We start from the raw sequence: 18,177 nt of genomic DNA on the forward strand, positions 1-18,177 counted from the left end.
ACAGTTGCTCTTTTGCTATTATGAACCAGATATATCCTGGCTCTAAAGAAAGCAAATAAAGGCCAGAGATTTATAGTAGTAAAGTTACAACTGCAGTAAACAGCTGTTCTCACAGGAACCAAACAGACAACATGGGCATGACCCAGAAAACAAGAGCAGTTACTGCTATGGCCGCTTTTTCAGGAAAATTTAAGCCTAGTGCATGAGATAAAATGAATTAACTTAAAAACACAAGAACACAAAGACAATTTCTGTCCAGCTACCTTTTAGAATTATCTTTCTTACAAAACAATAAATCTATTTAAACAAATTTAGTTCCTGTGTTATCAAGGTATTATCACCTAATACAGTGTCGTTGTAACAGATGGACTAAAATACTCTTTGTTATACAGTTTAGGGTGTTTTTTTTTAGACCCATTTTAATGTGTGTATCATTGAATTTAAAATCAGAACAGAAGTAAAAACAACAACAACAAAAAAAAAAGAGAGTAATATATCACTTCACATTTTGCTAAACAAGAAGAATTTCTCCTTTTAAGCTTATGGATGATAGACAATTCTGCAGTGACACTGTTTATAGCTGCATGGAAGATTTGTAGCAAGTGTGCTTACACAAGTAATTGATTTTTGGTTCAGGAGCAACAGAGGGGAATATTTAAGAGCAAGTCATTTTGGCATTTGCATCTTAGGGGAGAAATATGCTCTCTTCAGCCTGAAGCAAAACATTGCAGGTTTTTTTTGTTTGGTCGTTTTTTTATTAACAACAAAAGGAATGAGTTGTAAAGCAGAGTGGGATAGCTGCCTCTATCCTCCCTTTATTTCATTAGCCATTAACACTCATCTTGGACTGGAAAAACCCATGTTCAGCTCCCTCCTCCTTCAGGTCAGAATCTCAGTGGCATGCCATAAATGAAGTCCGGGCTCCCAGCAAGGGAAAAGAAAACACCAAACATATGTTCATTAACTAAGCACTTACATATTTCTGTTTACAACAGAACTGCAAATACTCAACAATCATTTCAGTGAAGACTGTACCACAGAAAAAGGAGTTGAGATTGCATAAGACCACTTCAATTTTAACACTGCAGGGCTTCTAAAAGAATTGACTTCACAACTTTAATACTGTTTTTATACACACACTGTTAAAACAATGTATTTAAATAAACCCATCCTTTTATTTCAGCATAAGGTCTTTAAATCATAACAGAACACAAAGCTTTCTGAGTTCTCCTTTCTTAAATACAATCTTGTAATTTACTTACAGAAAAAGGTACTTTCATATCTGCTTGCCTGCATAAACAAAGTGAAGAATTGTTACATTGCACCAAAGACATTATCTTTCCCCAAAAGCCAAGCTTTTCCATCTGGAAGATGAATTACACTCATTCCAGAATGCATGGCATCTGGTGCATAGAACCTGAGCGACGGGAGGGGCAGCACGCCTAGCGGCAACAAGCCAGCCGGGAAGTTGTAAAGCACTCCTACTCCTAACGTTTCCAGACGCATGGATAAAACTTTGTGGTAACTATAAAAATATTAAACAAGGAAGTGGATAGACAACAGAAAATATATTGAATCCAAAGTATTTCTGAGACATTCCAACTCCTTTCTCTCAAATTCTGCCCTAAATGAGAGCAGTAGCCTTGCACGTGTGACACAGATTTCCAAGCATGTCCTGACTCTGTGCTATTACAGATGTGGGAAGAACATCCTGGGAAAGCACCCTGCATTTCACAGCACAGCCTGTAGCATTCCTAAGTAAGGTAGAACTTTATTTTATTTATATTTTAATTTTTTTAGTGAAATAAGCTGAATAATGTTCACTACACATTAAGAACGGCCAGATTTCCACAAGCTACTATATTCTGCCTACCAGGAAGAAAAGAACACATCCATTTGTGTAGTTGTGTAATTGCAAATTACCCACCATAAAACAGAAAAAAACACAATGACCAAATATTTTTCTCAATTTTTTTTTCCCCAAATGCAGAATACAACAAATACTACTGAGCACAAAGCTCCAGGTATTGTGTTTCAGGGACTACAACCATTCAGAAGCACGTGCACTGACAAGTTGCACATGGTGGTGTATGTGCTATCACACTCACAATATGGCATTCACTCAGCTGCAATTTTCTGAGCAGTGGTTGGTATCTGATGACAAATTCCACTCTAGTAAAAAGATTCTTCTCCCTCCCAGTGCCAAACAACACTTAAAGAGATTGTGTTTCAGTAAACATAATTTCCTTGGAGGTAATGTCACCAATCACTGCAAATGTTTTATCATCAATTAGCTAAAAGGGATTCACAAAGAAAAGACACAGGAACTCTGAGCAGCCTGATTCTGAGCCAATGCAGCTTGGACAGAAACATCTGGTATGTTGAAGGATGCTACATGTTTACAAACTATAGGCAGATGAATGTCTTGATTTTTTTTTTTAATTAATTTGAAAAAAAATACATTTAGACAGTTTGTTCCTGAAGGCATTACCATCACTCCACTGGCTATGCTAATGGTGTTCTACTCCTATTAAAATACATGTAGGCGCCATGCAGACAATAGCCCCATTTTCCAGCCTATTTAACAAGTTGAAAACATAACTCTACTCATTCTTTATCTCCGTGCTACAATAAACTTGGGGGAAGGGCATGGAGTGAAGCTTTCTAGAGGTAAGAATATTTGATGGAGGGAAGAGGGGAGGAGAACACAACAAGCAATGAGTTTTCCCATTTAACACTCCTACTTTCAAGAAAATCCTAAAAACGATTATATGGCCCTGATATCATTTTACAGAAAGCTCCTCTGTGAAAGTGTTGAGTAATAAAAACAGCTGAAGTGTTTCTGAAAAACAAAGAGTTGAAGGCCAGGAATTCACCCATTTGAGTATTTTATTAATAATATTAATAATTAAAAAAAAAAAAAAAAAACACTGATATTTAAAACAGGGAAGATATTAGCATTTTCCTATTAGCATTTTTGTATGGTTCATAAATCTAAAAGCAGAACACTACGCATGTTATTACTCAGAGAGTTTTATTATTTAAGGCTTTTGGTATTCATGCAGCAACAACAGATGATTCAGGCTGCATTTCAATGATTGAACCACATATGTTTTTCCATCACACGATTACCAAACTGAAACATCACACTTCAATACTTTTCCTCTTTTCAGTACTAACAGATGAGTTATGCCACAAATTCTACTCCAAAACTAGTAGGACTCCTGTTCTTCTCCTATTATTGATTAAATGTTAAGTAAATAACTAGCTAACAAATTTCTTTTAACACCTCCAATAGCTGTTGAGGGTTCATAAATGTAAATCTTTGCTGATACTGCTGCTTAGAAATTGTATTTGCCTCCAGAAAACTTAAGTTTCTGTTTTGCTAGACATCACATATAAGTTCTGACCATATAGTTTCTAATTCATAAAAGCTGTTCAATAACTTAATTGCTCATTAATTTATGTAATTAAAGAATTCAGTATGTTAAACTGAGTTGCAGAACACTGAAGTCTAACCTTACATCTCATTTTCATAATTTAACTCTTTGTCTTTAGTACATATCTGACTTTTTTCTAAACCTACAAACATATTCATCCAATCATCAAACTGGTAGAAAGACAACAAAATAGTTATTTTAATTTACCATGAAAGAGGAAATAACAATTCACTTACTTTAATAGGAGAAACAATTGCAAAGCACTTCATTTTCCCTCTTTTCACAGTAAGGGAAAAGTCTTCTGAAGAAGTCAAGCTCTACATGAAAGATTAGGCTGGATTGATTAGTAAGAGACACCTAAGAAGAGCTGACAAATCCTGATTAAAAATCCTCAGACTTTGAAAGTAGTGAAGAACAATGTGCATACAAACTACTGTGAAATCTATTTACAGAGTGCAAAAGAAATAGCCTGGTTTGGGTGGTTGTGTTGTCCTCAACTTAGCCCAGTGGGGTTTCAGCAAGCATTGTCAGCAAAACAAAAAGTAGGACATTCAGATTAAAAGAAAGACTTTCATGATCTCGAAAGTAACAAGAAGCAAGATTTTCAGTAGAATTACATAAAAGTTTTTTCTTATAAGGGAGAAATTTATCTACTCTAAACTGGGGAAAAACAAGACACTGATTTAGTCAGTACCCAGTGGCAATGGTATCTTAAGATTATCTATGATGACTGATCGCTTGCTCAGGTAAAGGAACAGAAACTTGCACGATATTCTTCAAAGCAAAGGATTTTTAAAGGACAGTTTCCCTATGCGCAATTTTACGGTGCTACTATGAGCTACTGTAAAAGACAATAGCAAATTTATTTCCTGAATATTCCAAAATCAACAGGCAGAAAAGGGTAAGTACTGCCACCCACCCACTAAATTCCACTTCTACGGTAGCAAAAATTTTTGTGGCATCAAACTCTTGTAGGATTTTTTGCCAGACTAAAAACTCAGGCTTTAAATGAAGTTAGGGCATTAGCAGCATAGTGAATAAAATGCTACAACCAGGTATCAGGAAATGCAAATTTCCATCTCTGCTTTTGACATCCTACCTAAGCAGATGTAGCCCCATCTCACCATAGCAGTGCTCTGCTTTCTGCCCTTGACGACCTTGAGAACAGGGACTACATTTTCCCCTGTATATGCATAGCAGCAGGTATTACATATAACATTAACATTCTCAACAGTATTACATTAAAAAAAATAAAAATAAAAAAGATCAACTACAGAAGTACTGGCAAAACAATTAAAAGAAAACATAAAACTGGTGATATACTAAATTATTAGAGAATTATACCTATTACTGGGGTCATAAAATGAAGGATTTTAGCATAAGAGGAAAATAGTTTACCATCAATATAGTCTGTATGAGAATTAATGTTTAAAGAACTCAAACTATGTTCTAGGTTGCCCTCATTGAATCAATTTGATTCCCTTCTACCCCTAAAACAACCACTCCATAAGTAATAAATGATAGTGAATTCTCTCTTACCTACAATATACAGCTGTAACTGTTGCCTTGTATTGCTTTCTTACAAGATTTGCTTTGGACATATATATGTAAATCAAAATACAAAAAGCAAGTCACATTACAGACTATACTCTATTAGAAATTTATCATCTCGTATTAAGTACTGCACTGCTGTAGAATATTTAGCACCCTTACTGTTAACATTACTCCCCTCAGCCAGGAATGGGCTGAATTTGTGGCTAGAAAACGAACAAAGACTGTGACTTGATGCCTCTGTTTCACTGCTTGTAAAAATGCTATTACTCCTTCTCATTTTTCTAAAGCAGATAAATCTCTTTAACAAAGAAATAAAATAAATAAATAAATGAAACTGATCTTTAAGGCTGCCCTTGTGCTAACTTAATTCATATACCAAGTTCCATGCTATTACTCACTTTTAGTCAGCCACAAAATTTTCAGGATCTTGAATATTTTCATTGCTGATTTAAATTGTTCACACAGTAGGATGGAAGATACTTAAGATTCTGTAAAGGTTGCTACGAAAACCTGCCCTTAGACTCATTGTCTGTAATTTGCTATAAATTTACAAAACAGACAAAAAAGTACAGAAGAGTGCTAGTGATGCTAGAAACACACTGTCATTATTAAGTTCAGCACAAATAACAACACTCAAGTCCAATTCTATCGCAAATATTATCCACTTTGTATTTTAAAGTAATAAGCTTACAGTCACTATCTTCAACAGTGTTAAAAAAAATAATGAGTTGTTCTTATCTCATCCTGAAAGTATTCTTTTTTAGGATCAGCTTTCAAAAACAACAAATTACTGTATATTAATTAATTAAGAGATGGTAGACAGCACAAAATTCCTTCTCCTAGCTGAACTGATTGACCTAAAAGAAGGAAAGTAAAAACTGATTTGCAGGTATTGTCTACATGAGAAATTTATTGCAAAATAGATTAGGGTAGGGATTTTAAAGCACAGCAGTTCTTCTGCACTAGAAATACCGACTACACAGTCTAGCTTAATTATTTGAAGTGAATTAAACTAAGCCACATAAAAGGAACCATTGCCAAAGAATAATAGTCTTCATAGGCAAGAAGTGTAAAACAGCAGTTCCAGGTTTACTTACATACAAAGATGGCACACACAACTGCAGTACACATGCAAGAAGCATGACTTGATCAAAGCTTTTTTATTATCATTATTATTATTATTATTTTAAATGCCCTCCTCTATCACAGGGTTTCAAAATATAAAGCAAGACTCAATAGGTATGGACTTGGTGCACTGTGTTAGAATCCAAAGCTATTACCCTGGACTTTGTTGTGCCATTTATTAGCTGTTTCTAAAACTTTCATTTCCTCATGGAAATATATTATCTTCTGTCTGCCAACAACAGACTTTTCACTATAATATCCTGAGAGGGTAAGAAACAACATGCATTTTTCCTCATTCATTCCCATTCTTAAACTGGAATTGCATACTGGAGGGAAGCACAACTGAAATGTTACTACAAAATCAGCACATGACAAGAACACAGTGCTTTCAATGCATTCTGCAAGTACAAGTCCTCATTTTCTGTCAAACATCTCAAAATAAACTTGACTTTTGCAATTATACATTAATCCACATTTGATAAGGTTTCTACCAGCTCTGATAACAATCAATAGACAGCACACATACACAGATCTTACAGATGTTCACTTCATACAAAACCCACTTCCCAGGCTCTGAAAAACAAAAAACAAACAAACAAACAAAAACACAGCAAAACCTTACAGGTGCCACTTACAGATGAATAGTTGCTCATCACCTACTCTTGCACTGAACAGTCACTCATAAACAGCACAGACTTCCTACACCCTAACCCTTTCACTGTTGAAAACTGAGTGATTAAGAGACAAGCCTTCAAGATGACAGGCATCCTTGTATGCTTTCTTTCCAGTGAAACAAGAAATCAAGTGTGGACAGCAAGTAAAAATTGCTTAACCCATCCCTGGCAGTGCCCAAGGCCAGGCTGGATGGGGCCTTGAGCAACCTAGTCTGGTGAGAGGTGTCCTGGCCCATAGCAGGGGGTTGGGATTCGATGGGCTTTAGGGTCCCTTCCAGCACAAACCATTCTGTGATTCTATGAAAAACAAACTCCATTAGAAAATATCTTTGTCCTCTGCTTTAACTGTTATCATGTCTAAAGCAGTGTCAACTTACCTTCTTTCATAAAGTATAGATCTACTACAACTTAAGCTTAAATTACATCACTCTGGTAAGAGTGACAAATAGAAAATTACATTAATAATTTATTTTCTGTAATTAATCATTTCCATGAAACAGTAGTTAACTAAATGTTTTGTAAATTTTCTTTCATAACAAGTGCAGCATGATTTATACTGGGAGTTGTTGAAATAACTGCCAACATAGTTCATGAAATAAAAAAAAGAGATGCCATTGAAAGCAACATACCGTGCAAACATATCACCAAAGGTCAACCTTACTGACATTGGTGAAAAAGAAAAAAGAAAAAAAAACACCACCCTCAAGGTCATATTTGTTTAAAAAAAAAAAAACAAAAAAAAAACACTAACAATTCCAGGAAATCTAATAGCCATACATCACATTCATTTTTTATTTGTTTAAGTACTGGTACAGTTAAAAAGATATTTGTTTTCAACTGAATGTAACCTATGCACACAAAGACACTTCTACATTACTTGGCATTTTGTTGAGTGTCCACAGAGATAAAAGAGGATAGTTCACGTTAGAAAGAATTAAATTTATAAATAATGGTAATATTCCTCCTGAGAATATAGTTAGACAACCAAGAATAAAATGAAATAACGTAGCAGCTTCAGGAAATAAGCCTTGCTATTAACAGGAACCTGTATGTGTACTGCTTAGGTACAGTAAATGCACTTGAAAGCTGCTGATTTATGCAAGTTAGTTTGAAGTTGAGGTTGAGATAGAATTAAAGCATATCAGGGTGCTAAAGTTTGTAATTTGTCTGCAAGAGGATCAATGTCTTGTATACAAACAGTACTAACACTTTCAGGAAAAGTGGCAGCTAAATCAGTGATATGCATGAACAAGAGCACCAACAACTTAAGCTAGCTTTATATCTTATGAAGGAGTATACGTAGTTTAACTTCAAAAACATTTTATACATGTTATGTACTCTTATATACATCATATGCTTCCTTCCTTATACTGCAAGACAGAACTGTAAAGGTCACGTTCATTTTTATTTTAAAAGCTTTAATATTAAAATACTTTGAAGAGGAATAATTTTCAGTGATTATAGTTGAAATGGATGATATCTTAATTGCTTCAGTTGATCTTGAGAAGACAGATTAGCTGTTTTTAATTCTTACACTCTGTGTGGCTTAGATGAGCCTAATCATCCTTACAAGGAGATTTATTGTTTCACTGGAACCTAACCACTATTTTCTTCATAGCACTTTAATGTCATAAAAGTTTATGGCTTTATTTTCTTCTGGTCCCCATTGGAAAAAGAAAAAAAAAAAAAAAAAATTTCAAATTTGAAATGTGCAAAGGGCATCAGGAATTATCTGGTAGATAAATTTCTATTCCAGAAAAAAAAAGAAAAAAAATAAAGAAAAAAAGAGACTTCAGGTAAGACAGAAATGTTCCAGAAGCTAAACGTATCTGAAATCCTTATTCAAAAGTCAGGAAGCAGGAAAGTTCACATTGTCATTGTCAATGTCAAGAAGAACCTATTGTTTTTGTCATTCCTGTCACTGTCCATCCCCGCCCCTGCAATGAATGAACAATAAAATGACCTGCATAGTATTACCTAAATACAATCAACATCACTGAAATAATTCAATAGCTTGTTCAGATACCAACTATCTAAGAATAATGTGATTTAAGGAGGAAAAACAAAACAAAACAAAAAAAAAGAAATGACTGGAGTACAGGTCATGACTGGAATATGAGGAAGTCCGCAGAATTCCATTTGTTACATAAAGTCAGCATGGGATATACAAGTCTAGAGACGAACTACTGCTAAAGCTTCAGGAGCAGCCTGCCAGGCACTTTACTGGAAAGCTCAAGGATAATCACTGAACTTAAGATTAAGGCTAATTTCAACCTGTTAGTATCCTTTGGGCAACACCACTTGCTGGTGCAGTTTCCAAAAAAACGCAACACAAAAAAGTACGGGTTCAGAGCCTGGTCTGCACTCCTTAGATCTTCCTTTTCGCAGCTTTACATACGATAGCGTGCTTGGTGTGCAGCACACTCAACAACAGGACAAACTTAGAGAGAGTATAAGTTAGAAGCTGCAGAGTGGCATAAATCTAATTAAGTCTAAGTGGTAAAACTAAAGGAATGTAAATTAGAACCAGACACATATCAGCTTCCTCACGTGTGAGCTGCACTGATTCAGACTTCCTCTGGATTCTCTAAACACAGCCCAACATTCCTACCCTATGGAACTCAGAATCAAAATCAAACTAGAATCTCAGGCAGTATATATATATGTGTATATATATATATATATATATATATATATATATATATACACACACAAGTATATATATGTAGTCAAAAGAAAATAAGCTAAGCTTTTGCCCTTTCAGTAAACATGCAAGTTAATTTACAAGAGAAATCGCCAGGCCAAAATCACAGTTAGAACAATTTCCTTGAGGACTTTCACCGCTGTTCTTTTTACCAGTAATAGTCAACAACTGTAGCATTCAACTAAGTCATCCCATTACAGAGGGATCAGTACAAACTTAGTCCTTATCTAGCAGTAAGGTGAACATGAAAGAGCAACAAAAGTAATATTCATTATAAAGCTAAGAGACAGTAACACAAAAGTATGAAACTTTCATTTTGCAAACTTCTTCAACAGTGAGCTACTGTTATCTTGACTATTTGAACATACACAAAAAGTCTGGGACTTGATCTCCAAATACAGTGTTTGTTTCGTATTTCAATTAACTCAATATGTTGATTAGCAGCAGCAGTAAATCAATTATTTAATTCAACATTCGAAACCTTCACTTTTCAAAAAAAGTCATCTTAAAAGGCAACTTTATGCACAGATGCTACATACAGACCCACAAAAAGTGCAGTTTAAAATCCAGAATACCATTTTTCTAGTTAGTTTTTAGTTAGTTTTAGTTAGTTATTGCTCTTTACAGATACCTTAAAGGAGGCTGTAGAGAGGTGGGGGTTGGCCTGTTCTCCCACGTGCCTGGTGACAGGACGAGGGGGAATGGGCTTAAGTTGAGCCAGGGGAGTTTTAGGTTAGATGTTAGGAAGAACTTCTTTACAGAAAGGGTTGTGAGGCATTGGAACAGGCTGCCCAGGGAAGTGGTGGAGTCACCATCCCTGGAAGTCTTCAAAAGACGCTTAGATGTACAGCTTAGGGATATGGTTTAGTGGAGGGCTGTTAGCGTTAGGTTGGAGGTTGGACTCGATGACCTTGAGGTCTCTTCCAACCTAGAAAATTCTGTGATTCTGTGATTCTGTGATTAGTTTCTATTTAGGTTGATAACCATGATGCATACATTACTCAGAAGGAAAAAAAAAAAAAAAAAAAAGGAAAGAAAAAGTTATTACTAACATGCTATTCTACACAGTAGCACTACAATTTGGCAGAAGTGAAAACATTCTTCTAATATTGGCTAACCCATCTTAGACAATTTTTCTGAATGGTAAGAGAAGTAAAAATATTACCCAAATGACTGGCAATGAGATACTCTGTAGCTGCAATTGACATCATTTATAATGTTAACATCCTGTACTTGTCTTTTACTAGCACTGAAAGGAAAATGAAGTGCTCATTACTAATTGTAACTGTCTACCTCTAAGTTTTTATGAGCTGGAAAGGAATCTTTGCCCATCCATCCGTGCACACCTAGTTACATGTTCTTAAAAGGGAACAGGCCTCCCTGATGTAAAACGCCTCCTTAGTTTGACAGTGATTCCAATACAAGCTTTTGTCTGCTAACAATCCAAAAGTAATTGGGAAAAGAAGGGCACCTTTCTATGGATCGCTAAGTACGTTTTAAAAATAACAGAAACAATTGTCTTGCATCTTGCATACTAACCAATTTAAATGCAATGTTGTTGTTTTTTTTTTTTTCCCTATCTTAAGATGACAACCTTAAGAGCTTCTGAAGACATTTTCCTATATCTTAGACTCCGTAAACTGAAAAGATGGGTAAAGCCAGCAACCAGACTGATGCACAGTACAAACATAAAGCATCTGGATCCAACAAAGAGAACCAAGTTTCAGACTTACGTTTCTCGTCATCAGCATGTAGTAGAGACGCCGCTCTTGATAAAACATCCAACGGAGTCTCCATTCCTCTCTGGATCCTGGAAAATTCGGAAAGGAAGTCTTGAATTTTACAATGTTTTAGTAGTACACAGCTAAATCACTGAATTACAAATGCTAAAAATCCTTTCATCTTGCCTGCAAGTACTACAGGGTCATCTTGCATAGTTCACCTTCTTTGCATTGAAACATTTCAGTATTAAAAAAAAATATTTGTTTCTCCTGTTTGTTTTATCTGTTGTTTTTCCCCTGTGGTAATCTTCTGCTCTTTGCAAAGAGTAAACTTAGAGATTCAGTACCAAACCATGCTAGGCAGCATGCCACTCATTCACAGAGTACACACATTAGGTATTACAGAAGGAAGAAGAAACAAACAAGAGCATGACAGCAGGAAGAATCAAAAACCCAGTTTTCTGCTGTTGTCACGTTACAACAGCACAGGATTTGTTAAAACCAAGTCACTGCTGAAAACAAGGAAACATTAAACATTAGCTTTCCCACCAACTACTCATCCAAAAAAAAAAAAAAAAAACAAAACAGAAGACCAAGTTCTCAAACACTTGACTGAAACTGACAACCACTGCTCATGTACATTGCAAGTGTTATCCGCTATATATTTTAAGGCTTTTTTTTTCCTTCTCACATGCCTTCCTTCCATCCAAATAGCTACTTGAGACAGTATCCAAAGGTGCAACTCATTTGAAGAAGACAGCTGGTCTGATTCCCCACAGCAGCATAAGACTGCTTTAGACCTACAATCTTCAATAAACATGCACTCCATATTCTCCCATGTCCAAAGCAGAATCACCCAAAGCTTTAAGTCATAAAGAGATTTTCTTACTCATGGATCAAACACTCATCTATATGGTGCAGACTGAAAACTGTAACTCCTACAGTTAGCATCACACCTCATTAGTTGCTTGTCTGTTTTTTTCCCCTACAACTCATAATTGCAATACAGGAAAAATTCACCCCATCCCAAAACAATGTACACTTCAGGAATATAGCAAGCAACATTCTCTCAATAAATAAATAAATAAATAAAATAATTGCTTTCTATTTATAGCTTACATAAACCTGTAAAAGTTTCACATATATGGCTTCAAAACTATAAAGAAGCTCTAATGTAAGAGGATATGAAAATGAAAGTAAGGAAGAGAACAGCATGTTGTCTTGCAAGGTGCTTGCATTGAAAGGCCAACAACTCATAGCTGCTTTTAAATAAAGCAACAGCATAGACAGAACTGGTAAGAAAACAGAGGAAGAGAGAAAATCCAAAATTGCTAACAATTTCTTTCATTGTTTTGTTTTGTTTTTTCCCCCAAAAAAGTTGCATGCTATTCTGTCATAAGAACTGTTTACTGTAATTTACTTTCCAGTGTGACTTAAAGTAATATCAACTCCAGAAATCTCAAAACTTATATACTTATATAGATTTAACAAGCACGTGCTTGGGTAGCAATTTCCTTGACTTTGCACAATGAATAATGAATGATAAATAATAAACCTCACTATTAAAATTCAACAAAGATTGTAAAGCATAAGGGAAAGAATTTTTAAGTATATTTAGTCTTCCATTATTTTTTTATGATTGAAATCCAGTCTCGTTACTGTAGAACCGAATGAGGAGAGGAGATATATTTGCAATAACTAAATATAGCACTCAAGGATAAAGACACACATTCTCCCTCCCTGTCAGGATCACCTTTTGCTCAAGAGCAGTATTTTAATCAAACTGATAAAGATCAATTAACATTTTTTTTCTTTTTAAGACTGTATAGGCAGGCAACAAGTTTTAGAAAATAAGATCTTAGGCTCTTTTTTCTAAGTCTGTCTTCATTAAATATTTCTTTATGCCATATTCAGCCTCTCTTTCTTCCAAACCAAACAGTGTCCTCTACAGAAGGCTTCCCCACTCCACTCCAATTCCCTAGACCATGATGCTTGGTTCTCTTCTGATTTTTGGTTTATTGGCATTTAAAACAGCACCACTTTACTTCTCAGAGTGTTGATTAGGTCAGTGTTGACTGGTCCTCTCACACAAACTCTTCTGCCGCAGTAAAAGCTCAGCCGGAACCAAAGACTGCAGTACTTGGGATCAGAAGAGGCAGCGACACCGAACTGACCGACGGCTGCCCATGACTTAGCCCTAACCAGCCTTGTCCTCAGTTTCACGGTACTTCAAAGCTTTTTGGACAACTCTTTAGAAAAACCTCTCCTGATTAAGAACAATGTAAAGGATATTATGATCTGCCTTTTACTAAAAACAAATTGCTGTTCCCCTCAAGTCTGCCAGTAATATCCAAATAATGGGAGCAGCAGATGCCCAGTCCCTTTCCGGAACACGCTCCTAGTAAGAGAATTAGCTGGTGACAGAGGTTCACGTTGACAGAAGGAAACAGGAACCAAATCTTAATGCTATTCAGGAAATCAGACACTTTTAAAACAATTTCAGTAAAATTGGCCTCCGTGTAGTTTTGGAGCTTTGCATATTCCTGAAGCTTACATCATAGGAGAGCTGCAGAAGTGTTTCGCTAGCAGTTAATGTCTTGTTGTGTCCATTCAGCAGCTTCTTGAAAGAGATGCTGCTAATACAGAGATCTGCAAATCCCAGGGTGTGATTCCACATATGCTGCACTTTTTCAAACATGCTGCACACATTTACAGTTATAAAAATTACCTTCAAGGAGCAATAAACTCCCAGGTTATTTTTCAAACGATATGAAATAACCCTCTATCCCTAAATTAAGCTAACAAGTCAGGAATGGCAGCTCAGAAAGGAAACAAAGATTGCCTACAAGAATGAGAGGAGGAATCTTCTGAAGATAGTTCAAAGCTTAAAATTCTCTTTTAATCTTGGCAAGGACAGCAAGTGCTGCAGCCTTCAGAGAACAGCCCAGTCATCCTCATAAGGACTCACACTTCAAAACTGAAGATTTCAGTTTCCAGGGTTCTGATGAAAAACCACAGAAAAGCAGACTTCGATAAGTTAGTTAATTCTGTGTTACGCCTAAATTTGTCTATGTTGTAGAAACAAACTTAAACCAAATCTAAAGTTATAAATGAAAGTATCCCATAAAAACAAAACAACAACAACGACAACTTTGCCTTGTTACAAGTATTGCTCTACACCCAGGCCTCAAAAGGGAAACCAAATTACTAACGAAACATAGGTGCACAAATTTAACTTCCTCTGGCTAGGCTCGATCTAAACATGACGGAAACAGTCTTACAGGTCTCCTAGCTGATACAAACTTAACTCCTCAATTTAAAGCAATACGAACCAAAAGCACTTTTACAAGAGTTTAAGGTAATTGTATCTACAGTAATTTCAGATATTAGTTTAATATCTTATCTTAATATACTTATCAATTGCTGCTCCCACTCAGTATTTCCCTAGTCTGCCATTTCTCCAGCATGGCAGCAGAGAAACATTCAGGAATGTAGTAAACACACAGAATGTTAAAGACTGTCAGACTGTCTGAACCACAAACGAATTACTAAACATCTCAATGACACTGATCCCCTAGCAGGTTTTTACGCAGCATCTGCACTTCAAGAACATAACACCCTTCAGTTTAATGAAACATCGCATTTTCCCCCTTCTCTTCAAACTTCTGCAAATGCCATGCACGTGTGGAGTACTCTCAGTTTAGCAAATACCTCACAGTTAACATTTTTGAAGACCATAGCAACAGAGAAATTAGAGCTTTTGCAAACGAACCGTTAAGTGTTTTCATGAATTTATAGAGCACCTTCTGAGCATCAGGGAAAGCTCGCAGGGAAAGTCCTAAACTTGCTTATTTGAAGCTTAAGTAAACAGGCAGCAGAGAAACTGACACCAAAGACTAACTGCAGACTGGACAACGAGACATTCATTCAATCCCACGTAAATTATTATTCACAGTGGGGTACGCCAGGAGAGAGTTCAAATAAGAGATTAATTTCATATTTGATTAAAGGAAAAGGGAATAACGAAGGAATAGAACAGAGAAATACACAAGGTAATATTTGCAGCAGTAATCGGCATGGAACTACGATGGCTTTTGTCTAGAAGGAATCTTAACTAGGACCAAAGTAATGAGGCAGATAACAGAAAAAAGGGATACATTGATGAGAACAAAGACATGCTGTGCAGATGAAAAATTCAGGAGGATTTAGACGTAGTTTGGACATGAAGATTTAAAGAAAGGTCACCGTCATAAGGACAGCTGGATCACAGGTCTGACTGACACACAGAACAGCAGCCCAGCCAACGGCTATTGCAAACAAGCTAATGAGAAACATCTGAAAGCAGACACTACTACGGGGTCTCCTTTGAACTTACTGAGTGTGAACTACTGATAGACATCTACACGATGCCAAGGAGAGAAAAAGACTGAACCTTTCAGCAATGCGGAGAAAAGTCTGGCATTTGAATTCGTATGTCTGGTAAAATTACAGGGATAACGTTGGAGGGAGAGAAATGAATAAGCCAAGCCCATTGTAACAACAAAAATGTGAGACAAGAATGACAGGAGACTCAAGAAACTATCAAGAGTGAGGACGAAAGTGAAGTAAGCATAGATAAACAGAAGCATAGGGAAAACAAGATTAACTGAAGAGCACTGACAGATAGTCAAAAGCACCTGACTTCTAGGAAGATGCAGGCAAAGTATGTACTAGTCAGATGTCATACCCCACAGTCAGAGGTGTTTCAGTTCATTTCAATGGAACAAAGCAAAAGTGAAGAGGGAATCCAGACACAGCCTACCAGAACAATTAGTAAGGCTGCAGAGGAAGGGAATATAAAGTAAAAATCTGATGCAAACCAAGTCGGGAGTGTTTTTCATACAGGAGAGAGCAAAGCATATTAGTGCTGAAATGAGAAAAAGGATAAGCACACTGTATTCAATGTATGCCCTCAAAAGCTGCAACATGTTTAAAATCCACAGGATACATAAATCCTGTGCTGAGATAGATACCCGTATGAAACATTAACTGTTAAGTGTTCAATTTAGATTGTGATAACCACGTAGCACTGATCACCTTCCTGCATTTATGACAGACAGGCTTTCATAGTGAGTTCAGGCTCCTTGGCCAATGGAATCATCAAAATACTACTTTTTTTTTTTTTTTTTTTTTTAAAGTCTTTCCTCCGTACGGTGTTTTCTTACCATACTTGTTTTATATGTGAAAGTGTGTTTGAACAGGCAAACCTCCAAACAGAAACAACTTAATGATTTGACTTATCACATACAAAAATAAAGCTTAAAGCAAAACTTTGGCATTTAACCATGTGTTTTTGTTTTCTGTTGCATAAATCCTCTTTAACAAGGAAACATTCTAAAAAGAAAGCTCTTAGCAACAGTGCTTGAAGAAAAATCTAACAAAGGTAAGAATTTAAAGGTGGAGAAGTCTAACCTGACCATGTCTTGCTTCGAAACGATCATTCAATCCATCATGTAATAATTTCTGATGCAAAAACAGTATGCAACATCTAAATATAATAAAAGGACCTGAAGAGAAGCTACCTTTTACAATAAAAAATGTAGCTGAGAACAAATCAGCCTTCTCAGTGTCTCTAAATTGTGTTAGTTACTGAAGTTAAATATATTTAAACAAGAATTTCCTGTTGCTTTAAAATATGCTTCTTCAGTTAACACACCCAGAAGGTCTATACCAACTATTTTCTACCATGTCTTAGCTACCAGCCGTGTTTTATACCACTAGACTGTCAGATCCACACCTTTCAGTACCAGTTCTGGGTGCCACCACTTGCAGAGCTGGCCTAATTCCTACTCAAAGGTGGGTGTAAAAGCGAGGTGGCAGCAGTCACGGTACCGAGTCCTTCTCGAGCAGAGGTAAGGAGGGCTAGCAGCACAGCATCATGCACAGTACACCCAGCCCCATTCCCCACAGCACAGTGGGGGTACTGGTGGTTCTGCAGCAAGGGTTTCAGCTCAGAGGTTTGCTTCAAAAACAAAACAAAATAAAACAAACAAACAAACAAAAACAACAACGCAAATGTACAGTACAGACACTGCCAAGTTCTACCAGGAGTCTAACAGACCAGATCTGTCTTTTCTGTATGACTTTAGGCAGTTTTTTTAAGGCATGATTGTAACTGCTGTATCAACCGGAAGACACAGAAACGTAAGGGATTAAGCAAAGCATGGTCCACATCAGAAATATGTGTAAGTATTTCTTACAAGTAGGCAGATGGGAAAAACACAAAGAACAAGAATTCTGTAGAAAAGCCCTAAAAATATTATGTATGAAGGTAGGAAGGGAAGATTACTGCCAGATTTTACACCGTTCTAGATGTACGGGTTCTCAATATCACCATCTGCAAAGAGAATGCTACTCCCTACCTGCAGCCGCTTCCCCTGCGAGGAACGTTCCCCTTAAACAACTGCCTAAACTCTAAGAAAGTCTAATCAGAAAAGTTACACTCCAGGAGGAGCCCTGCAGCTCTAGACCAGTTGCTTGTGTTTGGTTTAATTAAAAAATTCCCATCGTTTCTTATTCCCAATAACCCTGCGGAGCAACAGAGTGAAAGGAAAGCGAGCCGGCTCCACGGCTCCTCTGTCAGTACCAACAGTTGTGAGGTTCCCACTCACTGCACTTGCAGGAAAGAGGTGCACTGCTGTCACGTGCTGTCAGCTTGACTCAGAAACTTAATTACTTCTGATTACATCTGGGCAACACAAACTCAGCTTGACTGCAGAGGCTGAAATTGCTCTGCTACAGACTAACCCGTGCACGTATGTACAAGCGGAGCATGCTCGATGCAGGATCCAAAGCTTTAACAGCCCCCTCGGGGCTCGTTCGCGAAAGATTTGCACCACGGGACCCCTCCCAAACGAGCTCCCCGCCGGGCCCGGGCCCGGCCCCCGGGGCAGCCCGGTGGCTGCAGGGCTCCTCGCCTC

The 18,177-nt window shown here is 36.8% G+C and overlaps 1 protein-coding gene across 2 annotated transcripts in view; it reads right to left on the reverse strand.

Annotated features, from left to right (window-relative positions):
* VGLL4 (vestigial like family member 4) overlaps nucleotides 1-18,177 on the reverse strand; it is a 92,551-nt gene that overhangs the window by 72,654 nt on the left and 1,720 nt on the right. For both annotated transcript variants that reach the window (XM_084530399.1, XM_084530401.1), the window contains exon 2: nucleotides 11,231-11,307. In XM_084530399.1, the coding sequence (XP_084386525.1) occupies nucleotides 11,231-11,294 (64 nt within the window). In that variant the 5' untranslated portion in view covers nucleotides 11,295-11,307. The remainder of the gene's footprint in view (nucleotides 1-11,230; nucleotides 11,308-18,177) is intronic.

The sequence above is a fragment of the Aythya ferina genome, assembly GCF_964211825.1.
Source record: "Aythya ferina genome assembly, chromosome: 10".
Classification (NCBI taxonomy): domain Eukaryota; kingdom Metazoa; phylum Chordata; class Aves; order Anseriformes; family Anatidae; genus Aythya; species Aythya ferina.